At 44.9% G+C, this 16,635-nt stretch overlaps 1 protein-coding gene across 13 annotated transcripts in view; it reads right to left on the reverse strand.

Moving 5' to 3' along the window:
* LOC119169112 (uncharacterized) overlaps positions 1–16,635 on the reverse strand; it is a 64,223-nt gene that overhangs the window by 10,563 nt on the left and 37,025 nt on the right. For 6 of the 13 annotated variants that reach the window (XR_012893635.1, XR_012893636.1, XM_075886407.1 and 3 more), the window contains 2 exons: positions 5,552–5,726; positions 4,276–4,502 (listed from right to left, as the gene is read on the reverse strand). Coding sequence is in view for 6 of the 13 variants with exons in the window: in XM_075886407.1 (XP_075742522.1) it covers positions 5,567–5,726 (160 nt within the window). In the remaining 7 variants the exon portion in view is untranslated. Of the gene's footprint in view, positions 1–4,275; positions 4,549–5,551; positions 5,768–16,635 lie in introns of all 13 variants that reach the window. The other 7 variants (XM_075886409.1, XM_075886402.1, XM_075886408.1 and 4 more) reach the window with 5 other exon arrangements.

A 16,635-nucleotide genomic window follows, 5' to 3' on the forward strand; every position in this document is an offset into this window, starting at 1 on the left:
GTGCACGGAATTCAGACGCTGTCTGAAGTTTTCAATTTCAGACGTCTTCATGACGGAGAAGCAATCAAGCAATCGTCCATATACCGAAGAAAAAGCTTGGGTCACGGCGAGAAGGAGATGAGTGCTTTTTCTTCTATGTGCTCAATGGTCAGGTTTGCCATCGTGACGGAGATGGAAGCTCCCATCGCGGTTCCACTGCTCTGCCTGAAAATTTTTCTCTTGAGGGGGAAGTTCCTATTAGACAGGAAGAATTCTAGTAGACGGCAGAGCTCGTCAACAGCCAAAGGAGTCCTTTCACTGAGGCTTTCATCACCCTCAAGCGCATCACAGGTTGAGGACACAGCTAAGGGCTCTGGCACAGTGGTGAACAATGAAACGACGTCGAACGAGACCAGGCTCTCGTTATCGTCGATGCTCACCTCTGATGCTAGCTGCACAAAGTGGCTGGAGTCACGGACATGAGTTGGTGTCGTCTGGGTTAGGGGGGCGAAGATTCGGTGTAGAAAATATGAAAGGGCTTGGCATGAGGAGGAAGTGAAGTCTACAATTGGTCGGAGGGGGACGTCAGGCTTGTGAATTTTCGGTAGTCCATAGAAACTCGGTGTGGATCTGTTACGGCAGATTAGTCGCACGTACAGTGTTCCGAGATTCGGATAATGTTTCAAAATTTTAGCGAGTAGCTTGTTTAACTGTGTCTGGGTTTGCTTCATTGGGTCCTTTTGTAGCTGCATGTATGTGTCCCCTTCTAAAAGAGCTGGAATCTTCCGATCGTAGTCCCCGCTGTCCAACACCACCGTCGAATTGCCTTTGTTGGCGGGCAAGATGACAATACTCTTATCCTGTCGGAGTATCCGAAGTTCCTAGTTCTCCTCCGCGGTCAAGTTTTTTTCCTTTGTAACGGTAATTTCAAAAGGATCCCAATTGATTTCAGCCTAATTTTTTCTCTGGCGCTCGGCCTCACGTTTTGGATGGATTCCTCATCAGCCACGACAAGTTTACGTAGACAGGGCGTCGTTGATATGTTATAGTCATCTCCCTTTGCCAGAATAAAAGTTTGTGATCAGTGAGTGGACGAGACAAAGATTAGTGACAAACCTGGTATTTTGGATGCTTTAGGGAGAATTCCGGTCCCACAAGTAGGGAGGTTTCTTATCCTGCGTGGTTCAGTGCTTTTTCACCGTCGGTGCCGCAAAGTTGTCTGCGAACGCGTCGACCGCAGACATTAACATAGGGATGTGGTGGTCAAGTTGACACTTGGCAAAGAACAGGTCCAATTCTTTTTTCCGTAGAGAGGCATTAATTTCAGGAAGGTGGTCATTGATCAGTCGCTGTTCGGCTCTTGTGACGACTTCCAAGCCTTCAGGAGTCGAGTCGAGACAGGTCGTTTTAGGCGCAGGATTTGAGGAACGAGTTTCCTTTTTTTGCAGGTGCGGTTGAAGTCGAGGTGAGTCTTGAAGACAGAGATGCCTTCCTTAATGCGTATGTAGAGCTTCACGAGCTGCATGATATCGCGTCCGAAGTCTTGGCTTATTGACTTGAATTAACCGCCCCACGAGTGCTTTGAATACGCCACTGATATGTAGTCCCAACTTCTCCTGAGGAAGGAACCAAGACTATTCCTTAAAATCGAAATTCTTCACAAACTTTTTGGTTGGAGCTTAAATAATTTCCCAGTTTTTATACCCAACCAGACGGACATCTGTCAAATGTTTAACATTCAAGTGACCTACATCGTACAAACTAACATAAGGCCTACAAGATTGATGGCAAGACACATACAACATTCAAACTTGGAGGGTTAACAGACTGCTTGGAGTTGCAGGATCCAATCCTTTTTAAAAAAGGGAAGGGAGGTGTTGAGGGCAGCCCCCCAAGTGGCACGAAAGCAGCCATAGACTGGCGGGACCCACTGGGTGGCAGCCATAACAGCGATTACGCACCTACACTACCTAAGCTAGTATCAGTGAACGGTTACCCAGTTACCCCGACTGCAGTTGTTGCACCACAGCTACGACACATAGGTCATGATACGTCTTCTGCAACTCGCGCCTTTGATCAATAAATATTCAGCTAGAGTTTTGAACACTGGCGCTAGCTGACATGAGGCTGATAGTAATGCTCAAGTTCAGTCATTGGAACTATTAATTAACTAAAAAATGTAGAGGTCACTCACATTCTTTCAAGAAATGCAAGGGTTTTCACATTTGGCATAGCACTAACATAATTTTTAATGTACACATACTTCATTAACTAGGTGGTATTATGCCTTGCCAACTATTTATCTCGCACCCTGCTTGCTTACACATTATGTGCATGCTGCACATTTTGAGACCCTGGTGGTTCTTGGCATTTCAAGTTCACAAAGTCCTGAGTGGCACAATATGCTGCTCAACAATACATGTCTTTTATTCAGAAAGCTTCTTGATGCCATAGATGTTAGCAATGTATATTTCAAGTAACTGCAATGAAATTTCCTTTTATCACACACATGATGTAGTGCGTACTTCAAAAAATGCAATGGCTTCTAATCATCTTTGTAGCAAAAAAATTCCTTTTAGGTCACGCTGAGTGTGGCTAAAGTGACGTGGCTTAATATTGTCTTCACGCTTGTGATGGACTGCAGGGTAAGGGAAAAAGCCAGAGACCACACGGAGTGATATAAAATCAGAAAGACACGTCTTCTTTCTTACCCTGTCGCAAGCATCACGACGTGGCTACAACAGCTTGGCTGAGTGGTTTTAGAGACACATAGTCCCAGTGAATGCAGAATGTGCAAGGTACCTCACAAATAGAGAGGCAGACAAGAATATCAAATATATTGGTTCCAATTTTGTTTTCGTTTTTTACTTTCACTTTCTCATTGTACTGGCAAAAGCCACCTTTAGTCTTACTTGTCGATCGCCCTAATTATACGATAGAAGATGCATGCCCAGGAAAGATATACAGCAAACCTCGTTAGTGCACACCCGCTTTAAGTATAGGCGTATAAACCGAAGGAGCAAGAGGGGCGGAAGCCCCCCCACTGAGAAAAGTTGGGGAGCTGAGTCCCTACACTTTCGACAGTGGTTACTGTCGGCTGCACGCTGAAGAAAACAACAACTAAGGCACGATTTTCGTTCACCACTGTATAGTCACTCAATAATATTGTTACGAGAAAAAGAAAATATTATGAGGCAAAGGCACAATGTAGTGATAATTTTCCAACATTTCAGCAGTGACAATTTAGCTTGAAGGCTTTTTATGACGCTTTCCGCCTTGTGCAGTAGTACTGTAGAGCAGGCTAGCGCTAAACAGGGGCCCTACATATCACATCACTTGTTCATGTTTTTATTCTGCTGCGGCTGAGGGATGCAGTTATTGCTGAAAACAAACAAATCTTTTGTGGACCGGTCAAAGCAATTGCTCTGTCAGGAAAATAATTTTCTTTCATAAAAAAGGATTATCATCACCCCTGCTGTATCGAAGCTACTGTAAGCACATGATTGCGACTAATCTTTAAAAATATTTGAGTTTTGCCATACTGGAAGCGCCAAGAAAAGGTTCCATTTTATTCTCCGATAAATCTGATTATCCTTGCTTATGATAACTTGAAGCGATGGATGCAGCTTGCAAAGCGGTGACGAATAAAACAGTGAACACGAGCTCAGTGGGAAGCTAAAGTAAATAGAAATGCTCGAAATTCCTTTGGTTTCTCAAGGAGTGCTTCACATTTAAAACAGTATTTCTTTGTGAGCTGTTTTAGTAATTAAAAATTTAATTCAGTAATAAAATATTCACCGTTGAGAAGGTCGCCATCAACGTATTTGTATTCATGCGGAAAGTTCTGAGGTAATGCATAAAAATCATCATGTGTAATGTTGTTACATACATCATGCATGACAAACATATACGTGTTGTCTCAGTGCATGCTACTTTTAACTGACTATCCTTTTTTTACGCTATTGAACAAGTGCTTTGTGCATGAAAGATCATATGAAAGTGCTGAATCTTCTCAGACTCGGGCATGGCGGTGTTCGCATGGTTGCAAAGATCAATAATGTCTCCGACGTAACCGGTGAACATTTCCGATGGCTTCTGTGCGCGAGTCCGCAAGCGTTCGGCCCTGGACTCGCGGACAGCAGGTCAACCAAAAAGGTCAGCAAATGACGTTTTGAAGATGGACCACGTTGTAATGTCGTTTTTGTGGTTGTTATACTACATTTTGGCAACGTCAGCGAGGTAAAAGATGACGTTAGTCAACTTGTCCGCGTCATCCCACTTGTTCTTTGCGCTCACCAGTTGGTAGTGGGTGAACCAGTCTTCCACCTCGGTCTCATCAGCTCCGCTAAAGACCTTGGGCTCTCGCAAGCGAAGAACGCCAGGGGTGCTGGAGGATGGAGTGGAAGAGCCAGGTTGCGCGATGTTGGTGGCCATGATGGGGGGTAACGTTCCGTTGGGCAGCTCCAGGTTTAGGCGACGACGAATGGCAGCACCCAGGTTCAGGCGACGGGGATGTCAGCACCCTCCACCAATTGGAAAAAAGTTTATTGGCGTGTGTTGCGATGGCGGCTGTATGATGAAAACACTATCAGGACAGAGCAACGTTCAGGCAGATGCCGGTGATGATCAGCACGAGGCGTGCGAGATGAGCCCAGAACCCAGTACCCAAGCGGTGGCAATGCTGCTTGCCAATGATGCGTTTTCTTCACAAATATTTGCTCTGAAAAATGCATTTTCTGGCCTTCGGGGCAGCGCAGCGTTCAATATAGCAGATGTCCCGCTGTGCAGGAGTTCAATATTTGGGTTCACCGGTTTTATACTTTTGCAGAAAAAAAATCAAGAGGATTCTTCAACTGTTCGATATAGCTAATAATTTGGTATATCTGAGTTTGATATATTCAGAATCGACTGTATCAGCTGCAACATGCAGACTAAACCCTCAGCAATCTTTATGTCTCACCGGGGGTGCAAATGCCTTATTTCCAAGACTGCAGTGGACAACAACAGTTTGCCAGTTCAGAAATGCGCACGCCCTTGGGCTTTCTGCTGTTAACCAATTTCTTTTTTTGTCGGGCAATACATAGTAAAATGGCCCACAAAGCAGCTATCGTTCCATTAAAAAAATATGAGAATAAAAAAGCATAACAGCGCGATCTAGTTAGGGCTACATGTGCCAGGACGAAGTTCTATAAGTCCACTACTACTTGATGACAAGCCAAAGTTTTATTACTACATAAAGAAAGCAGATAACAAAAACACAGCCCTGCCAAGCATACTCCTTGATTCATGACGACAACATATATGAATTATGGGAAACTGATATTTTCAATGTCTGATGCCTTTACTCACAAGATGAAATTAGTTTTTTTTATGACACTGTAACTATATGAAAAGAAAAAAGAACTATACATAGAGCCTCTGCAAATAACATGCACCCGCATTTTTTAAACCCGTTTTCCATTTTTTGGTGAGGATTACATGCGAAGAAACATGATAATTGCTATTACAATAAAGTTTTCCGAGAGTTTGACGAAATGCGTTTTGGTTGTGCAAATGTCTGTGCCTACCCTACCTGTGGCTACAGGTATCAGAAGTCAGTGTGGGTGCTGCGGTGATACTGCAGGTGCCATGACTGCCGGAACTTGCGTGAGCACACGTCACACTGGAAGGGCCGGACCCCCGTGTGGATCTTGACATGCCGGTTGCGGTCACTGTTGCGTGCAAATGCCTTGCCGCACACACCACAGCTGCAAGCAGTGCACTGCATTCAGGCCTTCCACCGAGACCGCTGTACAAACACACTGTTTCTTTTGTTATTTGAAAGATTACCAGCAGTGTCATCTTAGGCATTATTGCGGGGGGCACAGCGCCTCATACAATGAATCCGCAGTCTTGCGGCCAACAATATCAGCTGGTAACATATTCCATTCGACAATGACTTGTGAAAAAAAAAATAATACTTAAAAAGATCCATTCTGGGGTCGTATGGCCGTACTTTAAATTTGTGGTCATGACGAGAGGAATGACAATGCACTGGTTTTAAATATTCTGGAAGAATAATGCCCGTTTTCTTGTGATAGATTGAATAAAATAGTTTGAATCTTAGATTACGTCTTCAACCTTGTAAGTATTGCCAATTAAGTTCTCTTTTCATACATTGAGAGCTTTCAGTTCGGTCATATTTCGCAGAACAAATCTTGCTGCTATTGACTGAAAGCGCTCTAGTGCATGAATGTGTACTTTGTGAAAGGGATCCCTCACAGGACAGGCGTATTCCAGTATTGTTCTGACATAGGCGTAATATGTGGCCTGTTTAATCTCCTTGGTTACATGTTTAAGATTTGTTTGAAAAAGCCTAGTGTTCTTCTAGCTCTGCTGAGAACACTGGCAATGTGTTCAGACCATCCCCCATTCTCAGAAAATGTGACACTCAGGTACTTGTATTTGTGTTCTTTCCTAATAACTTCATTGTTTAAGATGTACTGATTTGTAAACCTATTGACCATTTTGGTTAAACTGATGTGAACGCATTTATTAGTATTTATTACCATATCATTAGTTTTACACCATACCTCTACGTGATTAGAGTTATCCTGAAGCTGGGTGGAATCCGTTTGGTCGGTCAGTTCAGCATACAATACAAAGTTGTCAGCAAACATTCTAATACGACACTTAATTGTATCCGAAATGTCATTAATAAACACAAGAAAGAGAAGTGGGCCGAGTACGAAACCCTGAAGTACGCCTGATGTCACCGAAACTAAACATGAACATGATCCACCTACAACAACTTTCTGTTTTCTTGAAGTTAGATAATTTGTAATACATCGGCAAATGGTTTGATGAATGTTTGAGTTCTGTAGTTTTTGAATGAGAATCGAGTGTGAAAACGATATAACAGACAATCATGACAAGGAAAGTATAGGGCATCTTATTAGGAGTGACTGTAATTTCACATGAAAATGGGATCTGAATCCCCAGCTGAAAATTGGGTTTCCAGCCTGGATTTCAGCTGGAGAAAACTGTTCAGGCAAGAAATTTCTTATTCCCAGCTGGAAATGCCATTTCTGGCTGGAAATGAGACCCTGTCCAGGCTGGGAATGGTATTTTTAGGCTTGGAATCGAAATGATTCCTGACTGGAAAGCCGTTTTCAACTTGAAGCTTTCCAGTCCCAGTTTGGCAGTCACATTTCCAGCAAGAAATTTTTCCATCTTCAGTTGGGAAATAGTTTGCTTATTTAGCATCAAATTTTCCTGTCTCAGAGTGGTTCGATGACAAAAAAAATTTGGGCCAAACAAAAAATTTCACTAAACACAAGTGATAGATTATGAGTATATATCGTGTTCACTTGAATGTAACGTGAGTTTTTTTTCCAGATTCTTGCTAATAAAGTTCCGCGCATTACAAATGGAATATCGAAATTTAATTTTTTCTTCCTAGACGCAATGAAAAGTGACCCCTCGATAATGCAGGCTGTGCAGGATGACTCAGAATATTGATCACATGCATGCATGGCCGTTGGCAGGGGGGTAAAAAAGGGGCCCTTGCCCCCCTCAACACACACCAACATTTGCCCCCACTCAAGATACACCAGCGCTCTTGCCCTCCCCAAGCAGTGGTGCAACCCGACTTTGCTCCCCCCCCCCCCCCCCGCCTCAATACGAAACCCTGCCAACGACCATGATCATACGATACATTGGACACATTTTACCACTGTGATTTAAGGTGCCCCATACAACTGGGAATCGCAAACAAAATGAAAAAAAATATATATATATGGCTAGGGCAGAACTTACTTTTATTTCACCTCATAGTGGTATAGTCATGCACCCGGTCGACACGGCGTTGCAAAATGTTAGAATTGTAGACGTTCAACTAGGAGCTTGCTCAGTTGCTCATTGAGCTGCTGTACCTACGGCTATAGTGTTCAAACAATACTAGTTTTTTCTTTGTGAAAAGAAGCCTTAATTCACCCTTGACTGCCACGATCTAATATTTGTGAGCTTTTCTAGCAGGCTTTTTCTGATGCCGCAGTCACAAACCACGATAAACAATGCGCTGCCGTGATTTTCATTGATGTCTCAGTAGCAATAGTAGCTTTATTGTCATATCATTCCTCAGTGGTTTCTATTGCTATTTTTAGCTGTCAATTAGGCATGCACAATACGCTGGATGAAATTATCGAAGCACAGAAATCAGCCCAGGTGGCTCGACAATCCTGCACTTTGGCAGGCAGAAGAATCTTAGCCATTTCGGGCCTCTATACAGTGCTGGCAGAGGAGAGAAGCCATCAAATGACCAAGTAGCAAAGAGAAAATATTCTTCTTACACTGATCCCTCGCAATATGCATCTGGAGCACAATGAGGGAAGGTGTAGAGTAAGAGTGATTGTGATCCTGAAGAAGATCAAAGATGATCCTCAAATGGTCTGCTTTGTAGATGCAGCACAATATGAACACTGATCTCACTATAGCCAAGGTCACAATCTATACCAGAGGTCAAATCTGCCTGGGACCACCTCTTCTAAAGCAGAGCAGGTTGCTATTGTGTTGGTGCTCTTGAATGACAAAATGACACAAATGACAAAAAGTCCCAAAACCACCATATGATTATGCGAGACGCCGTAGTGGAGGGCTCCAGAAATTTCGACCATTTGGGGTCCTTTAACGTATGTACACCAAAATCGGAGCACAAGGGCCTACAGCATTTTCGCCGATCACGTTGTTCCCGGCACACCTGGGTTCAAGTCTGAACTCAGTCACCAACATCAACGACATTGCCCACTCCCAAGCGCGCATGCTAATTTTCCATACAGGAGGAAAAGCTTTGTCACGGTACACGATTAAAGAGTTCTGAGACACGTTATTCACATTTAATGAATTAACAAAGCACTTCTATCTGGAAAGACGAGTATTTCCTCCAGCACACAAAAAGCTCACGAAAACACAGTCGATGACCTTTACGATCTGAATCTTGCTATTACGCACTGTCTATTTACAAGTGACTTCAACTTGCAGTGCCCTCGCTGCGAGAGAACGTGTGATTTAGAGAACATGCTTTAGTGGTGCCCCTCGTTACATGCAGATAAGGACCTGCTAGAGCAGAAATGGAGCTCGGCCCTCAAGAGCTCAGAATATGAGCATCAACTTTGGGCTGCGCAGAGAGCCTACGATGTTACAATTAGGTTCGGTCTACCTGTTGCCTCATGGGAGCGGCCCGCAGTGTCGCCCTAAGGGTTGGTACTTCTCCGGATCTTTAAATAAAGTTTTTCGTGTCGTACCTTACTCTTTACTATTCATAATGCATAAAAAAATTATTATTTCTTTTTTTTAAGGTAACATCATCAACAACAGCACTCCAGTAGACCAAATAAATCATTGTGTGCCACCGCAGTTTCGTACAACACATATAGCAGGTAGTCGCGGAGCGACTTGCACATGTTTGCACTTAGTGTACGCTAGTCTAGTGATTTTCCTTGAAACGGTTCAATCGTACCTTTAGAACGGTATGAAATCGTACCTTGAAACGGTATGAAACGGTTCAATCGTACCTTTAGAAAGTGTTACGAGTGATCCCAGTATGTTAGAGTGGTTTGTACTGCTGTACTGTGCTCAATGTATTGGACTGAGCACCGATTGAGGAATATCAATTATGTCAACTTTGAGCCTTCCGTTTGTGAGGTAACTTTTGCACCTATATATTTCAAGTATAAGTGCACATTTCACCTGAATGTTTGTACACAATGTTTCTATATGCCCGAAACAGGCGGGTTTGCGCAAAAAGACTTTGTCACCAATATTAATGAGCTGTTCAATGCTTGCGCCAATGACGTGCATGGGTCTTTGGAACTAACGCCAGTAATTACGTATGTGCATGTCAATTGATTTGACGTTCATTCAGACTGGTTTATGGAGGATAAAAAATAATTGTTGCATAGCACCTGCAGTGTAAACCACAGTGCCCATCAGATCTTTCCTAAAAGAAAATGTTTCTTTGCACTGCTACTATTGTTTTGGGTGTATGATAAAGGTGTATTGTACTGCTTTGCAAAGCTCTATTGATGCTGTTCATGCGGGTTGGTTCAGTTATACTTTTGCTAGAATTGCATTTTATATGTCGTGGTTTTAATGTGTGCTCACAATGCATGAATACATTTTTCAGGTGGTGTACAAGCATGTAAGCAACTCATTTCACATATCGAGATATGTTCGAGCAGCACTTGCTACAAGAGTTCAAATAAATATTGTTAAGTTTCAACACCATTTTCTCAAGCTGTGTTGAGTGATTTGAATGAACAGGTCCTGTATATTCTAATATGTCTGCAATAGCAGTGAGGTGAAAAACTGGATATTGCCACGTTTCTATCTTGAAGTTTTGTTATCACACCGTTACACTATTTCAGTGCAAACTGCGCCTAGGATGTTCAAAAAGCTTCGAGGCCATAGTAGATCGTTTTGTTAAGATTACGGCCACTTTGTGAACATTACAGATCATTCTGGAACCTATGTCGCCGCTAGCGATAACCCTAGAACATTCGATGGCAAGTGTATTATGCCGACGCGCTTCGCCGCTTGTTAGTTGATTGACGGCCGATTCTCTGCTCGCCGCTATCAGTGCCAGTGTCTTGCTATAATCTAACTTTCCTTTTACGTGGCCTGAATAAACAGTTTATTATTCGACTTGCAGTCTGCTCTCTTCATCCACGTCACGACCCCGTGACATCTGGTAGAGGTGATTCTAGTCGATGTACTGAACGCCCCCCTCCAGCCGAGAGCCAAGCCCCAACCGTGAACCGAACATCCCTGCCAATCTCGACGAGTGAGCAAACTGTTGGGAACAAGGGCTACCTCCAGAGTACAGGGCTTTACTCGCATGCTGAAGGCCACCACCACTACGGCCACAACCATGAGAGCCTCCATACCAACACCCGTCACGGTCATAATGCACCAGCCAAAGGAGCCACCGATCTTCCACGGATCATCATTTGAAGAAGCGAAGCCCTGGTTGGAAATGTATGACCGAGTAGTCGCCTTGAACCAGTAGGACTTGAAAGAAAAGCGGGGCCGTGTTGACTTCTATCTGAAAGATGCGTTAAGGACATGGTTTAAAAATCGAGAGTCCGCACTGAGATCCTGGGATTTTTTTCACGGCACAAATTTGGAAACTCTCATGAGCGTCGCCCGCAAGGAAAGGGCTGCTGCGTTGCTTTAGACCCGGGGGCAGCTACCCAACAAAAATGTCAATATCTTCACGGAAGAGATGACGAAACTATTTTGTCACGACAATCCTACCATGGCTGAGACAAGAAGCTCCGCTTCTTTATGCGGGGTGTGAAGCAAGAGTTGTTTGCGGGACTTGTGCGCAACTCGCCAAACACTGTTGACGAATTCCTCGCTGAGGCTACGACAATTGAGAAGGCACTTGAGATGCGCACAAGACAGTATGACTGCCGCTCTTCAACACCCAACTATGCTGAAGCTCATTCTCTCAGCACAGAGGACCTGTGTGAGACCATCCAACAGATTGTGCGGGAGGAGCTACGGAACCTGTCGCCCTCATCACAGCCCCAAATGGATTCGATTGCTGACATCCTCGGCGAAGAAGTTCGTCAATCGCTTAGAATTTCCGAAGCTACGCTGCTGCAACACGATGCTACGCACCCTCTCCATGCCCACATCAAGAGGTCGCACCATCGCAGTTCCATCGCTGCCATCAATGCCATACGATCCACCCGCTGGCCACAGCAACGCTCCGAGGAAAACTAACGTGTGCCGTGCCCCCGACCAGCGACTTCTCTGCTATCGCTGCGGAGAAGCTGGCCACACCTACCGCCACTGCGAATACCGTCAGATGGACTGCTTGTTTTCGCCTAAGATGCGCTACATCCACAGCGGTGTGAAAGACCCTGCGACATCGCCGACAGCGCAGTGGACACCCTGGCGATCTCGTCCACCGTCACCCGGCTGCTATATGTCGCCTCACCACCGGTCGTACACTGGCCCAACACGGGGCCAGTCTTCTAGCCTTTATACAGGAAACTAAGGGCAGCAACCCCTAGAGGTACGGTTGCTGTGCGATGAACTACCGAAGATTTTCCAATGACAATGCGACGGCACTTTCCGAGCACGAGGCGAATCAGGGAAAGCCTTGATGATAAAACCCCACGTACTGAAGGCGACCTAACGACGCAACATGGAAGCGGTGGAGCATACCGACGTTGTCGTGACCTGTCGCCCTGACCTATTGCCGTGACCTGACCCCATGACCGAACCGAAATGCACGAGGACCAACTAGCAACTTGGACGTAATGTTCGACGACCACAACATCACTATTCCCATCGACACAGAGATCGACTATTCGGTCATCAGAGGGCCTTTCCCGATGAAGTTAAAGAAAGTGAAATATGCTTCGCAAGGCCCTGAAATCCGGACCGCTGAGTGTCATGCAATAATGCCAGCTAGTGTTTGAACAGCAAGAATCACTATTAATAACCGCATTTATCCCGCCAGCTTTCTAATTCTACAGCACTGCTCCAAGGATGTGATACTTAGGATGGACTTCTTAATCAACACAGCACCGTCATCGACCTAAGGTCTGAGGCAATAATCCTATCGACAGAAAAAGCACTGCCACCGCACATGCCCTCAGGGAGGCACACTTTGAATGTGCTAGAAGACCAAGTCATCATTCCTCCTTGCTCCAGAATCAGCATTTTCGTTGGCACTCAAGAATCAACGGACATGTAAGCCATCGTTGAAGATGACAAGCACCTGCTGATCAACCGTGAAATTTGCATCGCCAGAGGAATAGTCGAGCTGCAAGGAGGTAACGCAAGAGTGATGCTCACGAACTTCAGCAACGAGTACAAGCACGTGAGCAAAGGTACGACGGTTGCTTACATAAAAGAAATAGTGGAAGCCAGCAACGTTTTTGCCGTCATTGATTTTGCCAAGTGCACTATGACGACTCAAGCACTTCAACCGTCTTCCGACGTTAATCCTAGCTTTATGATGCATGAAGAAGAAGAGCTCAAAACTTGCTCCTGAAATACAAGAACTGCTTTTCGTCACAGTCAAGAATTCAACAGACTCCCGTCAGGAAACATCGAATCGTAACAGAAGAAAGTACCAGGCCACTCTGTCAGAAACCGTACAGAGTGTCGATGCGAGAACACGAGGCCGTAAAGAAACAAGTCGAGGAAATGCTACGCAATGACATCATTCAGCCTTCAAAGAGTCCACGGGCGTCGCCGGTGATGTTGGTGAAGAAGAAAGACAAAAATTTACGTTTCTGCGTTAACTATAGCCGCCTAATAAAAATCACAAAGAAGGACGTGTACCCACTCCCGAGAATAGACGACCCTCTAGATCGCCTGCGAGGTACTTTTCTTCGATGGACCTAAAGACAGGTTATTGGAAAATTGAAGTCGACGAGAGAGGCCAAGAAAAGACTGCCTTCATAACACCGGACGGCCTGTTTGAGTTCAAGGTCATGCCCTTTGTTCTCTGCTCGGCACATGCGGCTTTCTAACGAGTCATGAATACGGTCCTGACTGACTTGAAGAGGCAGACTTGCCTCGTTTACTTGGATGACGTCATCGTGTTTTCGTCAAGCTTCGACGAACACCTCCAGCGCCTCAAATCTGTACTTCAAGCAATCAGGGGCTTAAGATTTACACTAAAGCCAGAAAAGTGCTGCTTTGCATACAAGGAACTTTTATTCTTGGGACACATGATAAGCAAGTCTGGAGTACGCCCTGATCCGCTGAACACAAGCACTATCACCTCAATCTCGCCATCCGCCGACAAGAAGGCCATAGTCGATTTTTCGACCTGTGCGCCTATACAGGCATTTCATCAAAAATTTAGGCCATATCCCCAAGCCACTCACTAACCTTACAAAGACTGATGTTGAGTTCTAGTGGGAAACACCGCAGGAGGAAGCATTTGAAGAAGTGAAACGATGCCTGCAGACACTGCCGCTACTTGTGCATTTTGTCGAATACGCTGAAACAGAAATACACAACGATGCGAGCAGCATAGGACTCAGCACTGTCCTTGTGCAAAAGACCGATGACCCAGAAAGGGTTATCAGTTATGCTAGCCAGTCGCTATCAAAAGGCGAGGCCAACTATTCCACAACAGAAAAGAAGTGCCTTGCCATCATCTGGACAGCGTCGAAATTTCGCCCTTATCTCTACGGCAGGCTGTTCAAAGTTGTGAGCAACCATCATGCCCTGTGTTGGCTAGCAAAGTTGAAGGACCCTACAGGTTGCCTCACACGGTGAAGCCTAAGACTTCAAGAATTCGACATTACCGCCGTGTACAAGTCTGGAAAGCAACACTCCAATGCGGACTGCCTGTCTCGTGCCCCAGTCAATCCACCACCGCGGGACGACTAGGATAATGAGTACTTCTTGAGAATTATAGGTGTCGACAACTTTACCGAGCGACAGAGAGGCGACCCGAAACTGAGAGGGCTAGTGGAGTACCTCGAGGGCCAAACCAGTATCGTGCAAAGTCTCGCGTCATTTTCGTTGAAGAACAACATCCATGTGAAGAAGCTCTCTTCTGCCCTATCATCATGCCTTCGGAAATGCGACTGAAAATTATGCAGATTCTGCACGATGACCCAACAGCTGGCCACCTTGGTTTTTTCTGCACACTCGTGAGAATATAAGACAAATACTACTGGCCATGCCTTGCTGTCAATGTCGCTCATTGCTTGAGGACATGCCGGGACTGCGAGCGACGCAATACACCACGGACAAGGCCAGCAGGATTTCTGCAGCCTATCCAACCAACTCGCTGTCCGTTCCAGCAAATTTGTATGGACTTACTTGGACTGTTCCCGACGTTGGCTGTCAGAAGCAAATGAATCATCATAGCTACCGACTACCTTACCTGCTACATTGAGACGAAAGCCCTGCCGGAAGGTAGTGCATGTAAGGTAGCCAAATTCTTCATCGAAAACATCGTCCTGCGTTACGGCGCCCCTGAGGTGCTCATCACATACAGAGGTATGACATTTACTGCTGAGCTCGCCCAAGCCATTTTGGCACGCAGCCAGACAAGTCACCGCCGTACAACAACGTGCCACCCACCCACAAATGGTTCACCGAGCGCCTAAACAAGAACATGGCTGACATGCTGGCCATTTACGCTGACATCGAACACGACATGGGATGCCATCTTTCCACACGTAACCTCTGCATACAACAACGCCATACAAAAAACGACGCAGATGATGCCATACAGATTGACCAACGGATGGAACCCTACCACGACGCTCGATGCCATGCTGCAAAATGTCGCTGATGAAGGAAACCTCGATGTCACCGTCTACATTTAGCGCAGAAGAAGCTCGTCGACTCGCCCGCCTGCGCATCAAGGATCAGCAGGTGGCCAACAGCCGCCGTTACCATCTTCGACGAAGCTTATTGGAGTACCAGCCTGGCATTACGAACTTTCGGTGGCGCCAATATGACCTGAAGTCATCTATGTCGTGCGTCTCAAGCCATTTCATGCACAAACCTGAGGATTGTATTTTGTTGTTGCTGTACTTTATTGCTTGTACTTATTGTTTATTGTCTTTATTATTGTACCTTTTTCTTTTGTGAAAGCATTGGGACGATGCCTTTTTAAGAAGGGGCAATGCCACGTTCCTTTCTTCAAGTTTTGTTGTCACCTTGTTACGCTACGATCAGTGCAAACGGCGCCTAGAATGTTCGAAAAGCTTTAAGGTCGTAGTAAATCGTTTTGTTAAGATCATGCCCACTTCATTAACTGTACAGATTATTTTGGAACATACGTTCTAGCTAGGGATGACGTTAGAACATTCGATGACAAGTGTATAAATACCGACGCGCTTCGCCACTTGTCAGTTGATCGACGGCCGATGCTCTGCTCGCTGCTATCAGTGCCAGTGTCTTGCTGTAATCTAACTTTCCTTTTACGTGGCCACAAGTTCGGCCTGAATAAACTGTTTATTATTCGACCTGTAGTCTGCTCCTTTCATCCACGTCACGACCCCGTGACAATATTCTTTAAAGGATCGCAAGAGGCCATTTCCCACCTGAAAATATTTCCATTGCCACCTGCATTTGGAACCTGAAAATTTTCCCAGGCTAGAACATTTTACATTCACATCAGAAAATGTTTCCTTTTTCAGCTGAGAATGTTTACATTCTCTACTGAATTGTGGAACCTGGAAATTTTTCCAAGCTGGAAATTCTTTCACTCCCAGCTATGAATATTTTCATTCCCTGCTAGTTTGTGGAACCTGAAAACTTTTCCAGGATAAAAATTTTTTCCACTCCTAGCTGGATTATGGAAACAAACTTTTTCCATTCCCAGCTGCAAATGTTTCTATTTCCTGCTGGATTGTGGAATCTGGGTATTTTTTAAGGCTGAAAAATTCTTCCGTTCCCAGCTGGCAATATTTCTATTTCCTGCTGCATTATAAAACTAGAAAATCTCTTAGCCTGGAAAATTTTTCTATTACCAGCTAGAATTTTTAGCCTGAAAAATTTCCAGGTTTTCTAATCGAGCTGTGAATGGGAACCATCTTCACCAAGGATATTTAATTGTGAAGAAAGAAAAATGGACGCAAAGGTAACTTGCCATCGACAGGGAGAAAACCACCAAGCTAGGGT

The sequence above is a fragment of the Rhipicephalus microplus genome, chromosome 2 (genome assembly GCF_043290135.1).
Source record: "Rhipicephalus microplus isolate Deutch F79 chromosome 2, USDA_Rmic, whole genome shotgun sequence".
Classification (NCBI taxonomy): Eukaryota; Metazoa; Arthropoda; class Arachnida; order Ixodida; family Ixodidae; genus Rhipicephalus; species Rhipicephalus microplus.